At 38.2% G+C, this 19,008-nt stretch overlaps 1 protein-coding gene across 4 annotated transcripts in view; it reads right to left on the bottom strand.

Annotated features, from left to right (window-relative positions):
• syt6b (synaptotagmin VIb) overlaps positions 1–16,399 on the bottom strand; it is a 29,499-nt gene extending 13,100 nt beyond the window's left edge. The window contains exon 1 of one of the 4 annotated variants that reach the window (XR_013795857.1): positions 3,381–3,508. Coding sequence is in view for 1 of the 4 variants with exons in the window: in XM_079597092.1 (XP_079453218.1) it covers positions 16,040–16,199 (160 nt within the window). In the remaining 3 variants the exon portion in view is untranslated. Of the gene's footprint in view, positions 1–3,380; positions 3,544–16,039 lie in introns of those variants that run through there. The other 3 variants (XM_079597092.1, XM_079597090.1, XM_079597091.1) reach the window with 3 other exon arrangements.
• Between the last annotated feature and the right edge of the window lie 2,609 nt (positions 16,400–19,008).

The following is a 19,008-nucleotide window of genomic DNA, read 5'->3' as shown; positions in this document are numbered from 1 at the left end:
ATTGGGTAAAAAAATTAGCTTTTATAGAGGGTCCCAGGACATGACCTTTGGTGAGATACAATGCTAAAGTGTTCAAATATAGCAGTTATATAATTTAAAGCCATGAAATGGAAGTAGCGACAGATCTTTTCTTCCATACATTCAAGTGAAACATGTTATCAAAAGTCTGTAGGCCAGTTAAATGTTAGAAAGGGGCGGGGTTTATGCAGACTAAATGGTTGGAGAAGTCTGGCATATGTCACCAAAGAGAAATCAAGTGTAGTGTTAGTTCTGGTCAAGCTCAAGTCAGCTGATCCACGTCTACCTATAGGAATACAACGCCTACCACAGCATATACATTCAGCATCATCAGCAGCTTTATCGCGTTGCTCAGGAGCTAATTACTCTCCTCCATCCCCAGCTCCTCCTCTCGTCCAGTCAGGACTTGGCTTCTGATATTCCTCTTTGAATCAGACTCATTTTTCTTGAAATATGTTCTACATTAAATTATTGAACATTAGTGATATCTGCAATACATTTATATTGGTTCTGTTCTGTTCACCTTAAGGGGGTTATCGCTGTTCTCCTTGCTCTTATCCATGCTAGGCTGCATGAACGGGCAGGGAGTTCTTGCCCATAACAGAACCATACCGCCAATCCAAAATGTATGCTAATTGTTAATCAACTTTGACGATAGTAGTCCTGACAGTCTGTTTCTGGAAGATTAAGTTATGACATTTTGTTTGTCATTGTTGTCAAGAAATGTAATATATATATATATATATATATATATATATATTAGACACGTGCGGATGATTTTGTTTACAATCAAATCTCTAACGTGCGATTTAGAAAATAGATTTGTGAAAAAAGTTTCTCATGCCAACTTTAGTTGGGGGGAGGGGTCGATATAATAATAATATATGTAAATAAAATGTATTTTGCTTTTTTTTTTTTTATGTGGGGGAAAAATATGAATCAGAATGCAACTAAGAGGAACAATTTGCAGGAAAAAAAATCAAAGGGAGCAACTGAATATCAGCTCAGTTAAACTTGAAATATAACTGTTTAACAAAGTCATAACAAGCAGTGTTGGATTACAAAAAAAAAAAATGCTCCTCTAGTAATTAGGAGAAGAGGCAAAATCGCACTGCAGCTTTAACAAGTTATTAGCATGTTCCTCGCCTTCATTGCACCTCACAGGCTGATGTGTGTTCGGCACATAGGAGAAGGAAGCGAGAACTGAGAGCGTTTATAAAAACAGCTCATTACATGCAAAACTCAAAAGCATTGTTTTTACCCCAAAGGCCACATACATTGGATACAATTCAGGACTGTGTCTTTTCTAGATAAGCAAAAGAAATCACATCATCTGCCACATTAGAAGTGCCATTCCCTTCCTTTAGGTTGAAACTGGGCTAGATTAGCATTTGTTGTGCAGGCGAAAGGCGAGTGTGAGCCAGAGATAAGGCGAGAGAAGAGCTAGCTTACTGGTCTTGATGGACACGGCCAGTCATTCACAGAATAGGCTGAAGTGAGTGGCCAATGCCTGTATTTGGCAACACAAATACCCCTTTCTGCCAATTCTTAAAGGCAACAACAAGGGTGCCATGAAAGGTGAAATTGAAGCATTTAAGATGACAATATAGTGTGACATGGTAGTAGCCGTAGCTACAGCTTTAAGCCTAAAGGTAAAAACTGTCCCTATGTGTTTCCATCAAACGCAGTGTACTTTGTGCAAGAGAAATAAACAGAGGATGCTAGCCGTTTTGAACAAAACCTCAAACAAGTTAACAAAACATTGAGGTTGGCCATAGTTCGACCCAGTCAATAGTGCTGTACTGATGACACAGCGCCATGATTGGTAATATAAGTACAACCCTGTCAGCAAAAAGTCGTCCAATATTATGCATCCATTATCGGTAAAGCTCATAATAAATCTCTGCTACATAGCTTGGAGACAGAATAAATATTTGAAAGACAGTTGCCATATAATGCAAAATGTTAACATTCTTTCCACCAAGTTTACTAACATCAAAAAAAGATGTCTCATGAAATCATAAGTAAATCTCATTTAGGTCACTGGGAAACAAATTAAATATTAATATCATACTAACAACATCATCAAACAATGATTGTAGCCCCTGTGTCTCTCACTACAGCACATTGAAGGCAACTGCTGTCGAGTTGCATTTTGAGAGGTTCTGCCCTAAACACAATTTGGATATTTTTCCCATTCCCGCTTATATACCACAACAAGCCATTCCATCTTGGGCAGCTAATGCACTGGCAGCACTGTCATTATCACATAAAGCAAGGCTTGGGGACACTAAGTCAGTGTAATACTAAGGGATGATAAGCAAAGCACCGCAGCCTGTTGTAGCAGATCTTTCATTTGCCTACAATGCAACTTTAGGAGATGCACCTGACAACAATGCTTTAACACTATCACCTCCAGTGTGATCAACTGCCAATGCAGGAGAAGGCTCCAGACGACCTGCTGAGAGGAACCGTGATGGACCAGACTGCCACTGCACCAGAGAAGCAAGTCACTACACTCGCTGTACCCTTATTTACTCACACACACACACACTCATACACATAAACACACAGAACAAAAGCGTGTCATGTGGACATACACATTTTGACTGCAGTTTGAATGAAGAATAATGTATGTGCTGCGTGTACATATCCATCCTTCCTTCTTTCACCATATTCACAAGAGGATATGGATCTGCACACACTGTGCTCTAATGAACATTCAACTAGAAATGTAAGCTGCTGTCCTAAGCAGCCCCAGGGCACCACCAACAACCTTCCTTTCACTGCCATATGTTTAATATGCTCAAAACTAAACCACAGAGATACTATTGTGTGATCAATACAACATATAATAGATATCAACCTTTGTACTTAGGTACTTTCCCTGGGATGAAGCAGCCACAGATGGTGCCAATTAAGAGGTACTAAAAACTAGATTAGAAGAAAACGACATAAAAGTCTTCCACCCCTTCACAAAGTTATGTTTTATGGAGATTTTTTCTAATTAGACTATTATGAAAAAGGGCAGCCTATAATCTCTTCAGTAGTCGAGGGAGCTTCAAGAGGTGTTGACGCAAATTAGCTGAACACCTGCATGAAAATCCTATCAATGCTGCAGGAACTTTGAACTCTTGAATTGAACAACAAATAGAACGAACAAAATGATAATATACAGCATTATAGATGAAAATAAGGCGTATAAGTAAATATTCATCAAGTAAAAAATATATATTAATGCGTCTTTGTAGGTAATGCAGTTCTGTCACAGCACATAAAGCACTGACAGGCTAGCCTACAGGATAAAAATACACTCCCAACTTTATTGAAACACAAATATATAAATATATATAATTTCTTACCACAAAGCGTTTTTCCCTTATCTCTCACTTTTGGTATTCCCACTTAAACTCGCTTTCTTGCAGTTTTTGAGACCCCCTGCCTCAAAACAGCTCTTGTCTTTCCGCAAGCTCGTCTCAGAATGAGCTCTACACAGCAGCGCGCACGGGACCGCGTTTCTATGGCACCGTGAGGAAGCCAGCCATTGCTCAGCTCGATAGATGCTGTATTGTAATTGTCTAGGGGGGCGCGCACACATACACACACACACACACACACACATATTAATTTTGCCAAGCCAGAGAGCGGTCACAACTGCTTCAAACAAATAACCCGCGGCTTATCAATAGGTACTGCTACAAATACCCTAGAAAGAGTAAAAACTTTACAGTAAAAAACTGTTATCTATAGGGTGAATTCAGATTGATTTTTTTGCCATTGAGATGACTGAAAAAGATTTTACGGATTTAATGTAGGCCTACAGGCTACATGTAGCCTATACAATTGACTTTGTTCAAAGTTCAAAGTAAAATTCGAAAATCTATATTACATTCATATAGCCTATATTTACGAGATGTACGCTACCTTTAGGCTAATTATTATAATTTTTTTTTAAGTTGACTCATGGGGACTTGTATTGCTATAATTGTAATTTATAATAGAGAATGGGTGACATAAAAAGCATGCATAATAATTTAAAAGCCTCATGAATTTCAAAAAACTGACAAGAAAGGCAGTTGTTATTTTCAGAATTATTAAAAGGCAGGAGGGGTAATTAAGAAAGACTTAAAAGGTTCGACTTTGAAATGCAATGAATCATGCAGTAGACTCTGTCAGCCCCTTAAAGGGACAGATGATATATAAGCATCTATCTGTCTGCACTAAAGTAAGAGTGTATGAAGCATTGTGTTCTGAGAGTCCTGTTGTGTGGCTCTGAATGCTGGACTACAGTAGTCAAGAGAGCCGGCTAAGTGCTTCCGTAGATGCCTCAGGTTTATAATCGGTAAGACCTGGAAGGATAAAACGTCGAATGAAGATCTGTTCAAAGTGACCGAAAGTGAACCACTTTCCTCTCCTAAAATTCATTCGGCTCAAACGAGGGTGCCTGCACCGCTGGTAGACCCAAACTGAGATATAAAGACGTCCGGAAAAGAGATCTGATAGATTTCAGCAACTAACTCCTTGACCAAGGCAGTGCAAAACCAAGCAAAATGGCCATTTTTACTGTGGCGCCCAGGGAGCGATTGGGGTTCAGGTGCCTTGCTCAATGCCTGCGCTCGCAAAACGCAGAAGCAGTGATTTACACAACCTGTGCACTGTATTTCAAATCATATGAAATAAGTTTTGCTTGAGGATTACATTTATGATACTTTATATTGCTTTTTTTTTTGTCATTTAGAAGCTTGACAACTCCATTCCTAACTTTCATTATAAAAAATAGCTGCCAAGATATTCTTTAAAAAGTACTGTATGTTTTGTGTTTCACAGAAGAAAGTCAGTCCTACAGGTTTGGAACAGCATGCGAGTTGAGTAAATGATGACAGAATGTTCTTTTTGGGTGAATTGTTCATTTAATTTTAATCATGGATCCATGCAGCATCCAGGTCTGACTGTAGGATCGCAGTTGCACAGTGATGCATGCATGGCTGCATTAATATGCTCCTCCGTCTTACAAACCCTATGTGCCTTGTTCTTACATTCATGTGGTTTGCTGCTACTTCTCCAGCTGCGATGTCACGGTTCCCCCTAGCCGACTTCTAGACAGATTAACATCAGTGATCTTGTAGCTGTATTGGGAGGGGGATGTGCTCTTGGTGAGCAGAGCCCTGGACTTTCATCTCTGCTTTTCTCAAAGGCAGTTAAGCAACACACTTCATGCACACACTTTACTTAAACATACTAAAACTGCTCATAAGAACTTCAAGAGATAATCTTACACTATTAAATGCAGAGATATTTTCCATTTCATAAATATTCTCTAAATATTTCCACCCTGACCATCTTCCAATGGTGCAGTGTTTTCCATTTCTAACATATCATATTTCATTTAGTAAATGATACAACACATCTTTTACTAAACACACAATTTGCTTAGTGGTAATTGTGGCTTTATTATCTTTTGTATCAAAACACGAATCAAGATCTTGGAATTCAGCATATGGGCTTATAGAAAAGGATGCTAATGACGGCAGAGAGAAGGCTGCGGTTTGAATGCGGAGCCTCTGGAGGGTTTGGTCAAAAGCCCAGCTCTGTTTTAATTTCCATCTCCTGCCTACAATGAGATACAGTACAACAAGGCTTATTCTAATGTAAATCATGTGGTAATTATGTGCGCTCTCAATCACATTGGCTAGGCTTTTCATCATACAGACTGATTTTACAAACTTACAGAACGAAGCGTGTAGGTTTAATTGGTCATTTATTTTCTGGACATGAGGACATGTTAGGCAGTGGTCAGCTACCAATGCGCAAGCCCAACAGTTAAAAAAAGATAATTGACTCAAAAAATAAATTATGTAATCAATTACTTACCCTAGTTCGAAAGAGAATATTTTGTAATGTTTTTTTGTTGTTGTCTGTGTTGTTTTGGATGCCATTAAAGGGATAGTTCACCCAAAAATTTAAACATTTTCATCATTTACTCACCTTCATGTTCCAAACCTGAAATAATGTCTTTATTCTGTTGACAAAAAAATATTTTTTAAATAATGTTGGAAACCACAGTTGACAGTAGCCATTGACTTCAATTTAATTTGTTTCCCCCAAATATGGAAGTCAATGGCTACAGTCAACTGTTTGATTAACAACATTCTTTAAAATATCTTCTTTGTGCTCAACAGAAAAAAGAAACTCAGGTTTGGAACAACTTGAGGGTGAGTAAATGATGACAACATTTTCGGGTGAACTATCCCTTTAACTTTTGCTGTATAGACAAAAACAGTTGAAACATTCTTCAAAATATTGTTCTGAAGAACAATGAATGTCATACAGGCGAACACATTTTCATTTTTGGTTGAATTATTCCTTTAAGTAATAGGGAAAGCATGCAAGTTATATAAAATAATTAAATCCATCATGTCACATAACAAAACTATAGTGGCAGAAAATAAAATTTACCCTAAAGCAAATCAAATATTTTTGGGTGCACAGTGTTTCATTATTGTATCATATCATATACTGCATAAACATGCAACACAATCAAATAGAAATAATGCATGTAATGTAAATGATTCAAAGTGTGTTGAGGGGTAGGCAAATCTGGAAATCACTTCAACCTTAAAAAGGTGGAGAGGAGGAACTATTCTTGATCGTTCTTGTCTATGGGTCATTAATTATACTAATGGTGTATAAAGATGTATTATTGCGTGTTATTGAGGATCTCTGTGCCTTTGTTCAGCCCTGATAACTCAAGCATGTTTGAAATCAATATTCACAAGCTTTGGATAATTATTCTGCAAGGCATGAGGAATTTGCCTTTTGTCCTGTATTGCAATACTGAGTCAATGTGTGTGAATCTACATGTGCTAGCAATACATGTTGTTGACACATGAAAAGAAAGGAAATGCTTACAATTCAAATTTTCCTTCTTTATACTATAATCTCTCCCTCGACATACACAAAAGTGTGACCTCAATGAAAAGTAGTTCATGTGGAACTGCTGCTGAATGAAAACGGAAAAAGTGGTGGATAAGCAGGTGAGTAAAAGGTCTGGATGAAACGTAATTAAAACAACTTGAGATAAAGTCCTTGCCTATGTGTGATTTATAAAGAATAAGTGAGAAAAAGGGGTAAAATGGTCATCATACTTTTTCTTATTAACATCTGTAATTCAAATGTGTATTCTCTGCTTATGTTATGCACCCTATTAGTTCTCCCAAAAATGAAAATAATGTCATAATTTACTCACCCTCATGTCATTCCAGATCCATAAGACTTTTATGCTTTTATTCACATATAAACATTGATCAGCAAAACATCAACAGATGCTCATTGGTTCTCGCGCGTCAAGCAAGCATGCTTGAGGTTTCGTGACCAAATTTGTTCGCTGATCAATGTTTATATGTGAATAAAAGCATAAATTAAATCTATTCATTACATAAAGCAACCATGTCTTTTCAGAAGAGTTGGATTAAACCGCTCGATTATATGTGTTTTGGGTAAATATATTCTCAATGTAGGGACAGAAATCTCTCATATTTCATTAAAAAGATCTTCATTTGCGTTCCGAAGATGAATGAAAGTCTTATGTGTTTGGAACGAGATGAGGGTGAGTAAATTATGACAGAATATACATTTTTGGGTGGACTAACCCTTTAATAATCTGTGATAAAAAAAATAATATATATATTATTAAGGTACAACACACTTAAACTAAACTTAGCAAAAAACATGGCCACACAAACTCACATTAAGACTCACCATATCGTCAAGTATTATGGTCATATTACTAACAAGTAAAAGAACAATTAACGATTACACGACAACCTCATATTTGCTATGTGTACGAACTGTGCCAAATGGTGCAGTTAAAACCAGAGCACACTGTTTGTGTCTCGCAATGCAATGCAGCTAACTTGCTCCATTGCCAGAGTGATGAATGAATATGTCTAAAATTTGATTAAAAATGCAAAATAACCATATGTATTTCCCAGATGATAACTGGGCTGCACTCGCCGAATTAAATGTCATTGCAACAAAATATTTATCTTTGCATACTTTGCAAAGACAAATGTTTTATCTTTGCAACTTTGCCCTTTAGTAGAAACTATCATTAGGTGTGATGTCAAAGGAAGTAGACAGGAAAAAGTCTATGGCTGCGTCTGAAATCGCATACTCTATTGAGTACTCATTTTTAATAAGTAATTACTTTACGACCACTAAAAAGGTATGTTCTATATAGTATGAATGTGTGTATGAATGTAATCCAGATGAATTACATTCACCATGTTGCTCTTTTCATGTGACCTACCAGCGTCAGTTGCGTCGCTTCACTTCCATTCATTCTCATGGGATAGTAAATGAATGATGAATAAAGATGAATAAAGATTGTATTCAAATGGGGGATCGTTTGCATCTGGAAACCAAAACTAGAGCAAGTGGTACAGTAAGGGATCACTGATACATCATTATTTGGTTACGCTTGATATAAGCTAGTAAGAGTTACTTTGAAGTCTGTGCATTTGCCTAAGATTAAAGTGATGAAATTATATAGAATTATGTGGGAGTCAGCTCCTACACTGATCTAACGAATTATCATAAATGTTTGGCAGTAGATGAGTTTATGAACCACTGCAAGACTGATTGTACCTCTGACCTCTCATGAATGCCGGTCTCATTGGCACTTTGTATTTGCCGCTGTGTAATAAGCTTTATGAGCTGAAAAATTGTATGTTCTAGTCCCAGGTGGTGAAAACGGTTTACTGCCAAGAATTGAAAAGCAGTCTCGCTCATGGGTGTTTGTACATCTAACAAACTATTCTCTGCTAAACTGTAGAGCTTATTGACCAAGCAAATGCTATACATTAATTAATTTTGAAGAGGCTATCTTATTGAATCAATTTTGAAAACATGGTGGCAAACACATCTTGCAGAGGGATATTTGTCTATGAGTGTTGTGTGTAATTTAAAGACACACTCAGTTTTTTTTTTGTTTTTTTTTTTTTGCTGACAAGAAAATGACAAGAAATATGACAATAAAATACTTATAAATACTGGGAATGGTGGAGTTAAGGAGATAAAGTGAGTAGAAATTAGATGAGATTACATGATCTTATACACTTCTGTTCATATAAGTGTATGTATATGCCTATATATATGTATAACTGTGTGTGTGTGTGTGTGTGTGTGTGTGTGTGTGTGTGTGGTAACCTACAGCATGGGTAACCTACAGCCGTCACATCAAGTCCTTAGAGCACTTCCACATAAGCTGTCTTCAACGCATTCTGGGGATTACCTGGCGTAATCGTGTGCCTCACACTGAAATACTTAAAAAGACCAACTGCAGAAGTATTGAGGCCATGATTACCCAGCGCCAACTGCAGTGGTTGGGGCATGTGATAAGGATGCCCCCATATCGGCTGCCCCGCAGAGTACTATATGGCCAGTTACATCATGGCCGACGCTCAGCTGGGGGTCCGAAGAAGCGCTACAAAGATCAGATGAAGAACGCCTTGAGGAAGTGTAAGATCAGACCTGAGGATCTGGAGGATGTTGCTGCTGACCGCACCATCTGGCGACAGCTGTGTGCAGATGGGGTTCGTACACTAGAGGTGGAGAGGACAACCAGAAGACAACAGAAGCGAGCCAGGAGAAATGCAGCCGTAGCTGCCACTGTTACCACCACCACCATCACATACATATGCTCCACCTGCAATAGAGCTTGTGGGTCCAGGATAGGACTGTTCAGCCACCAGAGAACTCACCGTTAAAGGCGTGGACGTCATCATCGGATTTCGATGGACAACCGAAGAAGAGTGTGTGAGAGAGAGAGTGTGTGTAAATGTGTAAAACATTTTACTGATGAAAATAATTACAGAGTGCACCTTTAAGTTCAAATTATTTTTTAAATTGCCCCGATTAACCAGAACATGATAATATCATGAGAATATTTACACATCTACACTTGGATATTTGTGATCTTATTTTCATCATCAAATGAGATTCCAAACCATAAATCACTCACTTTCAGTATGAAGCATACAATATACATCATTACCCAACAGTTGTGCAAGCCCAAGCATTACAATAAATATTGAAAATACGGTTGAATTTCTTTTTGTTGAGAGGTTTGCCACTGAGAGGCAATTTAACTGTCAACAGCCGTATGCATGGCTTGTTAACCTCGGCCCATGCCACTGAACAGAGAACACATTTAACACAATCAGGGATGAAATGTCGCAGTCACCTCATAACAGGCAGACCCTGGAAATTAGATTTTAGAAATGAGTCCATTTGGATGTTGCTCTCGGTCTAAACCCCCTGAATCGTCTCCATGTCCCGCTACAGGGCAGCCTGTGATTCAATTTTCCGTTGTTATAGGCTCATTTTCAATCGCCTTCTTTTTTGCTCGCTCTCATCTTTTGAGATGGTCACGGCTTAAATGTCTCGATTCCTAGAAGTGATGCACATGAAGATAGACATCTGAGATCAATGTCCTTTGCAATGCCTAAACACTTTTAGCACAAAGGGCCTCCATTTTCTTATTCTCAATGGGCTCAACCTGTTTTTGCAGTGAATGAGATAGAAAATAAAGCAATGGTGGATTAGTATTGGAGCTTACCCCTAAATGAATAATTTCATAATTTACTCTCATGTCATTCCAAATAACAGACTTTGAAGTTTTGAAAAATATCCTGCGTGCTGCTCTTTCAATAAAATGAAAAAAAAAAGGCTGTCAACTACGAAATGACAAAAAACACACCATAAAAGTATCATAAAAGTGCTCCATACAACTTGTAAACCATATTCCAATTCTGAAGCCATACCTTTGTAGCATGCTGAAATTTAAGTCATGATTCACTGAAATCACATGGTGTGCTTATAAAAGTATAAGAAAAAGGTAGAAATGTCTGTTGTGAACAAATTATTATTTTAAGTCAGATTTTTAATGAATCTTTTGATCCAGTTAACAAAACCGATTTATTAGTCGACACAGTGATACCATCGCAGTTAACAGCCTGGAGTAAAAAACAACATAAATCTTATTTATTTTTACACAAAGCTATTTGGAAAATAGCGCTTGTTTCATATAGGCCTAGAAAACTTTTATGGTTGGTTTGAATCCTTTTTAAAGCTTAAAATCCAAGATCAATAAATGTCAGATTTATTTCTGGAAGATCACTGTACCGGTAATTAAATTAGCTTTTTTTTCCTGAGCTCTGACACATACGGTCTGATGCCAGTGTGATGTTGTGAAGTTGAGAGACAACGTTGAACTGCTGCTGAATTGGTTCTCACATTTAATTTACTGGAACATTGGCTGTCTGCATGTATAAATGAACATTATTCATACCTAAGATGATGACACTGTTGAACTCCCGGCAGATTTCGCTATTAAGAATAAGCTTAGTGCAAGTGAGCATTTAAGTCCTATAAAGAAAAATGACAAAGAAGGTAATTTGGCTGTGCCTACACTGTAAAAAAACACACATGTGAAACCTACAGTAATTTACAGTTTTTTTTTTATAGTAGCTTAAGTTACTTGTCACTTGCTTTGAAAAAGTACTGTGAATTTCACAGTCAATTTCTTACAGTGTAGTCTACACCTGTTCGGTAATTAACAATGCCTGTAAAGGTATGGTCACAAATTAGCTTGGCACACAACACTGGGGTTCGCTAAATTATTTAATCGTACCTCACAGGGCTTCACCAGCACACAGGAATTTCCCATTGGGTTACTGAGAATTAACTCCCCCGGTAGTGATTTTACATACAGAGCCAAACAAAACGCACTCTCTATCTTGTTCCTTCTTCAGCAGGGAGGAAAACACTGAGTGTGTATGCTATTTTCCCTGCTGGTCTGATGTCTACTCTCTGTTTTATTTATTCATGGCCACATAATGCGGTAGCTGCAGTAGTAAGTCTAGAATCAGTGGCTGGCTCGCTGCAGTGAAGCTTACTGTGCTAAACTAATCTTTAGTGGCTAATAGTAATGTTCTGCTCAGTGTGTTAAAAAAGATGGAGGAGAGGTGCTACTCTGTAGTGCGACTGGCATTCTGCTTGGGTTCTCTTCATCTTTTTCAACTATGGTGAAAAGAAATGAGGTCCCCCCCTCCACATGCCCTCTATTGCTCAACCATTATACTCAGTCATATCCCTCTCGTCATGTTTGAAAGGAAATGTAATTGATTTAACCTTGAGGGCTACTATACAATAGAAATGGGGTGAGAAAGATGGTCATCCCTAACATACGCCATCATCATGTGCTTGAAAGACGTTATATTGACTTTGACCATCTTAAATTCTCTTTCCTCACTCTTTTTATACAAGCCAGTCAATAAACTTGTAATGCTGGTTTACAATGAGAATAAATGATGGCTTCAGTGTTTACACCTATAGCTTCGATTCTGACCAAGTATGGGCATGGCGTAACACGATTAATATCTTTAATACGTATTTAATTTGTTATGAATAGAGTGTTTGTTTATTTAAGTCATAACTGACATATCAGCAATATAGACAAATGCATGGAACAGCAGGAAAATATCAAACAATAGCTGTTAGTCTATACTAGAATTTTTTGTTTTAATAAGATAAGTTTAATAATAAATAAAGCTGGCAAATGCAATCAAATAAGAGTCATTTAAAATTTTAATAGTCCTACTATGGTCCCAAAAATGCTATTTACTGTAATTGCTCAGACTACATGTTTCGAATAGTCTTGTAGGGTTTGATTCAATAAAAAAGAACGACGCATCTTTCGTTCGCGAATCAGATAAATTTTTTCTGGAATTGAAGTGGCCTGTTGGCTTGTATGCTTTTGTATGCTTGTCTCGTTGTAGGTTCACTCACTTTATAGCTGAACTTTGTTTAATAATTGATGGATTTTGCAACATTGACACTGCTATTGAACTGAATTAAATCAACAACCAACCCAAGCTTAATAACACCATTGTCTTCTATAGAGCTGCTTATAGCTCAATTGAACTCATAATTTATGAACTTTAGTTATTGAACTGAACTGAATCAACACTGAATTGACTTGAGCTGAATAATGACACTATATTGAAATTAAGTTGGCAAAACGAAAAAAAATGGTGCCGGTAATTAGTTACATCAAAAGTTTTAAGTAAGCAGATCTTTTTAAATACAATTCGATTTAAAATAATTATATAATATAACAGTTTTTTTATTTTGTACTCATACATTTTAATTGCTATTAACTTAAAATATTTAGGTAGGCTAACTCGTCCAATTAACTTAAAATTATCATGTAATTTCAACTTAAATATTTATAGTTGTGGAAATTAGCTTTAATTAGCTACTTCAGTAAATTCTAACTAACACAATGCTTTTGACAACATTAGCATAGCATAGAATAGACTTTATTCTAAGGTGTTACTACATGTACTTTGTATAGTAATAACAGTAAATTATGCATATTTACTTGTAACTAACCCCAAGCCAAACCCTAACCCATAACTTTAACTATAGTAAACATGTAATCAAATTAATATTACTTAGTACTTGTTTGAGTAAGTTGAACACTAGTCACCTTCAAATTTAATGTAACCTAATCGTGCACAAAAAAACATTATAACACTTTATTTTATAATTTACTCTTCCTTTCGAGTGCCATGGCATAGCATGCTGAGAAATAGAAATCCCAGCCCAGTTTCAGTGAAAATGTAAGTTTGTCTAAATAAAAAGGAACACGTTTATAAAACTCAAAACAATGAAAAAAACCCAGATTACTATATTAAAATGTGTCAGTTTCGCGAACTCAAAAGAAAAAGAAAGTTATAAATACTCTTAAAAGTTAATTTGATTTAACTAATTTGTTTAATTTAAGTTTACCCTACTCAAAACAATTATTTATTTTGAGCATTAGGGGTTTGCATGCTGTGAAGCTGCTTTGAAACAATCTGTATTGTATAAAGCGCTGCTGTATTTAAATAAATGTGACTTGACTGGCGGTGTTGTGTTGATGCTAAACAGTAGTGCAGGATACAGAGTCAAGAGTATTTTTTTTGCTCTGTGTTTTGTCTGCATCGACAAAAGAATATACACATGCGAGAACCAAATGATGTTTCGGTCACCAACGACCAGGCAAAACATTAAAATGGTCAAATTTGGATATAGTTACAGGTTAGACATGTTACATGGATGGCATAAAGTGTTTAAGCATAAAGTGTCATGCAGGCTTAAAAGCATCCAGGCCCATCTACACATTCTTTGAGTCAAAGTGAAATATAGAAAGATTCTTTGAACTGTGGGGGGGCAAAACCTGAATTATTAAACAAACAGCTTTTAAGTTACGTTTACATCTGACATCTTTGAAATATTCATTCATGGGAAAACTGAGGCATGACTTCAACACTAGCAACCGATGAATTCCAGAAAATGATGCTCTTTACTACACTGCAGCTGCAGTAACACATGCTCTTCCACATCAAGAGATCTATTCGAAAGAGATGTTGAACAATTGCTTGAGATAATTAGCAACAAACTGCAGAGCGTTGATCAGTACGTCCTCTGTTACGTTCCCAGTCCTGCTCTATCGTGTTGGATTTTGGCATTGCATGAGTGCTGCACCACCTGGCTCTCCTGATGCATGACCTTTGCTTTTTGGCAGGGTGGGTGCAGCTCTCGCCATGGGGTTGCGGAGGCCAGCAGCAGTCCTCCATTCATCTAGTATTACTGCCTGTGGACTGCAGGTTCCAGAGCCTCCCTCCACTCCTAGTCAAGTCAGCAGGCATCTCCCTTCACACACTCAGTGCTTCCTTCCTAATTAGAGCTCAATCATTATGATTTTATGACATTATGAGAATTTTTTTTTTTTGCTCTAGCATTAGGCTACTAATGGAAAAAGTAGTACAGAGCATTGGTTTTGCGTTTTTACATTGGACATCAAGTGGCAACCCAAAGCAGTAAAGTCTAATGGAGGCTGGGAATTTTTCAGCCTGTCCATGCTGGAAGCTGATTTATTTGGCTAGCTTCTCAGTGTCAAAATGTGATTGGATTGGATGGATGGTTTTGACATCAGCTTATAAATTGTAGTATTTTAATGATAAATTATATAAATAATATTTTATAATATTATGTATAATAAATATATATATTTATTTATTTATATGTGTGTGTGTGTGTGTGTGTGTGTGTGTGTGTGTGTGTGTGTGTGTGTGTGTGTGTGTGTGTGTGTGTGTGTGTGTGTGTGCATTTAAATTACTTCAGAAGTAGTTCAGCATTATTAAAGAGCTGGCATTAGAGCTTTTCTGTGGCGTCAGTGATTCATGTTTATTTGTGGATAACACACAGTGGCATTCACTATCCTTGCGGTCGGGGACATGATGCAGGTCAGGGCCTGCGGTGGTTTATTTGATTTCTCCTGTGACAGAAACTCAGAGTGACAATTAGATTCTGTGTCTTCCTCCATGGCAGTTTGCCAGATATGAAATTCATTATAATTTGTATTGCTTTAGACATTCCTATCACCTGCCAACTCGGAGATATCACAGCTCCTTCGATCTTGTGTCCAAAATTCAATTTCATGTCAATTTTACCTTGTGTGGCTGCCGTGAACCTGCAGTCTGGAGCGGTGCGTTGTAAAACACTTGCATCCATCTTTCTATAAAGCACATCAATGAAATTTCTCCAACTTAAGCTTAATTGTGCACTTGTCATTAGACAGGAAAAAAAGGAGGTGCCACGGGTACAAATGATCTAAATTGCCAATGAGTAGCATCCTTATTTAGTTGAGAACGACATCAAACGCAAGCAGGCTCATTAGGGAAATAAAAAAGTGCCAGGTAACTAATGGCAATTCATTATTTATACAGAACTTACTTTCAAAAAGTCGGTTACCTCGGTATTAATCGAACAGAAAATGGCCATATCTTAAAGGTCACGATCCTTTGAAGTCCTACCTCAAGCTTGTGCATATACGCAGATGAACATAAGCACGTCCCCCACCCACGTCATCCCCAACAAACATGCTTCCCATCAAACACTGCAGGAAACTTACCTGCACTGGATATGTTGGGGTTATCACTGGTCAGAAGCACGAGGAAATCCTGACAGGTTTCCGAGTCTAGGAGAGGGCTGTCATCCAGGCAGAGGTCAACGATAAGGGCCACTGCCTTCTCACAGAACATGTCCTGGTCCTCAGTGGCGATAGCACTCATTCTGTGAGCGCAAATCCCAACTGCTCTTGTCCTTTTAGCATCTAGGATGGAGACAAACGGTGATCGTAGTTCTCCAAAAATAGATACTTCTAGGTCCCTCTCTGCAAGTCTTGGATGTTCGCATGTAGCCGAATGGTTGTATGGGAAAGGGGGCTTAATAAAGCAGTAGTAACCCCAGGTGCTCTGGGAGTCAAAGTACGTCACATTATGTCTAGATCTCAGCTACTGTTCAAACAGGTTTTGGAGGTTTTTGTCCCTAAGCCAGTTTTTGTCCACTCCCCTCCCCTTGTTTCCTCCCTTCTCCTGTCATTCTTACATCGGATAGGGAAAAGGAGAGCTCCTCCTCCCTTCCACTGCTCCTCTCCCTTTCTTGACCCTGAATTTGCTATAGAGGCTTTTTGATATACATGCCCCAGTGTTCAACGTTTGTATTATTTAGTTTGATGGAGCATCTGCTTTCTCCTCTTATGTTCTTGAGAAGGTTTTTTCTTTGATGCTACAGCCAGGTTGTGGGATCTGAATGTTTTTAGCTATTGATCGTCTGATGATGCAGTTTTTGTTGAGTAATGGTGCAAAATCCATGAGGGGATTTCCTTTCTTAGGCAATTGCACTCTAACGTCAATATAACAAAACATGGGTAAATGTCTCTTTTTCTTACTCTGTTAATTAAATATTCCACCATGATCAGTGGTGCATTCAGGTATACATCTGTATATTGGAGCTGACTTTTGTCAGCTGATAAGCCATAGGACAGAATGAATGTTGGCAGTTAAGTCACAGATCTTTTTACACATTTAATATTTAACATATATATTCCATATTTAATGAACATTTTATATTTAAGGTGGAATTCTTGTATCCCAGGCTAAGTATACTGAAATAATCATTATCTGTTAATTTAAAATAAGATTTTTTTTAGAATAATTCTCACTTTTTCTATTTTTTTCTCTCTATTAGTGTGCATGTGTATACTATATATATATATATATATATATATATATATATATATATATATATATACACATACATATATACATATATTACCGTTTAAATGTTTTTGGGTCTGTAATTTTTCTCATATGGTCAACAATGATGCATTTTAAAAATAATTTGGAAAAATAAAAGTATTAATATCTTTCGATAAAAAATGTAATGGTATGTTTGTGTACTTATGCTTTTACATGACCTTCACTGGTCATTCAAAACATTAAGAGCTTTTATTCTGAGGATTGGTGCTTTAATTGTGTGAATCATTGTCTTAAGTTTGTGGATGTTAGAAGAACATTCAACTGCACTTACTGTATCTCAGTTCTTAGAGAAGACAAGATGTATAGTAAAAACCTGCCTTTATTAAACATTTACCGAGAGAGTAGATGGAAGAGTGTAGCGAGGACACGGCCTCACTGCTGCTCTGCCTAAAACTTTTATGCTTCCATCTACAAAGCTTTTCTTTGCGCATAGAGAACCTGAAGCGTTTATGTTACTAAGAGAGTGCTGAATTGAGAATACATTATAGAGGGTTCCCTTTCGAGGGAACTCGCGATGCGTCGATGACGCTTTGGGAACGCTTGCGTGATTACGTCTGAGCACGTATGTCAACTAGTCCAATGGAAAGAATGAGCGTCACGGGCGGGTGACGTCATGACCAGGAAGAGATATAAGCACATCCGGTGCGTTACTCGCGTTAGCTTTCGTGTCTCAGCAAAGCGCTCTATGTCAAAACTGTCTGTATTATTTACTGTTGTCTGTCACTTTATATATATATCATGGCGAAACAGCTATTCAAGTCTTGTGCTTCTCCCTGCCCTCGTTTTCTTACGGGTGGGGATACTCATGAGCTTTGTGTAGTTTGTTTGGGAGTGGAGCATGCTATGTCAGCCTTCGAGGGGGCTGACTGTTTGCATTGTGAGCGTCTCCCGCTCCGCATGCTCCGCTCTCGCTTGTCCACATTTGAGGATGATGGACAAGCTCGCGAACCTCAGGGCGCTGGACCCGCTGCTGCCGAGGCAGCACGGAGAAAGCACACCTGGGGTTCGCAAATGGATCTCTCGGCGGGGTTGGAGACGGGCTCTGCCTTATCTCCGCCTTTACCCGGGGGATCCATCGCTCGCTTGCCGGTGTCGGAAGCCCGCCCAGCGGCTTCTTCCGCCCGGGAAGCGAGCCCAATGCTTCAGTGCTCTAGTTCTGAGGAGGTAGAAGTACTGAGCATTGAACAAAGTGACACATTAAGCACACGTAGGGGGGAGGATTCGCCATCTATTTCCCCCGCATATGAGGAGTTAGTGGATGTTATATCTCGTGCTGTAGATAAATTGAATATTGACTGGCCAGCAGAGAAAAAAGATACTCGTCCTAAGAGCAAGTTAGACGAGCGATTTTTATCTTCAGATATTTCATCTCCATCACGGGCCCTTCCATTTTTTCCTGATCTTCATAGTGAGCTAAGTAGATCATGGGATAAACCATATTCATCTCGTCTTTTTAGTCCCCATGTTAAAACATACTCTGAGATTAAGGGACTGAAGGAACATGGTTATGGGTCGATGCCCCCAGCGGAACAGACGCTTGCGAGCTATCTGTCTCCTGGATCAGCATCGTCACTGAAGGCTCCCGTGTTGCCCAATAAGCCGTTAAAAACGACATCGAACTTAGTGGGCAAGGCATATACGGCAGCAGGTCAAGCTGGAGCCTGTCTGCACACGATGGCAGTGCTCCAAGCCTACCAGGCAGATCTGTTGGGGGATATTGATAAGAGTGAGGGGGTTAGTGCTGACGATATTCGAGAACTTCGTCGGGCTACAGATCTTT

Source organism: Phoxinus phoxinus (genome assembly GCF_949152265.1).
Source record: "Phoxinus phoxinus genome assembly, chromosome: 22".
Lineage (NCBI taxonomy): Eukaryota > Metazoa > Chordata > Actinopteri > Cypriniformes > Leuciscidae > Phoxinus > Phoxinus phoxinus.
This window is presented reverse-complemented; position numbering and strand designations above follow the sequence as displayed.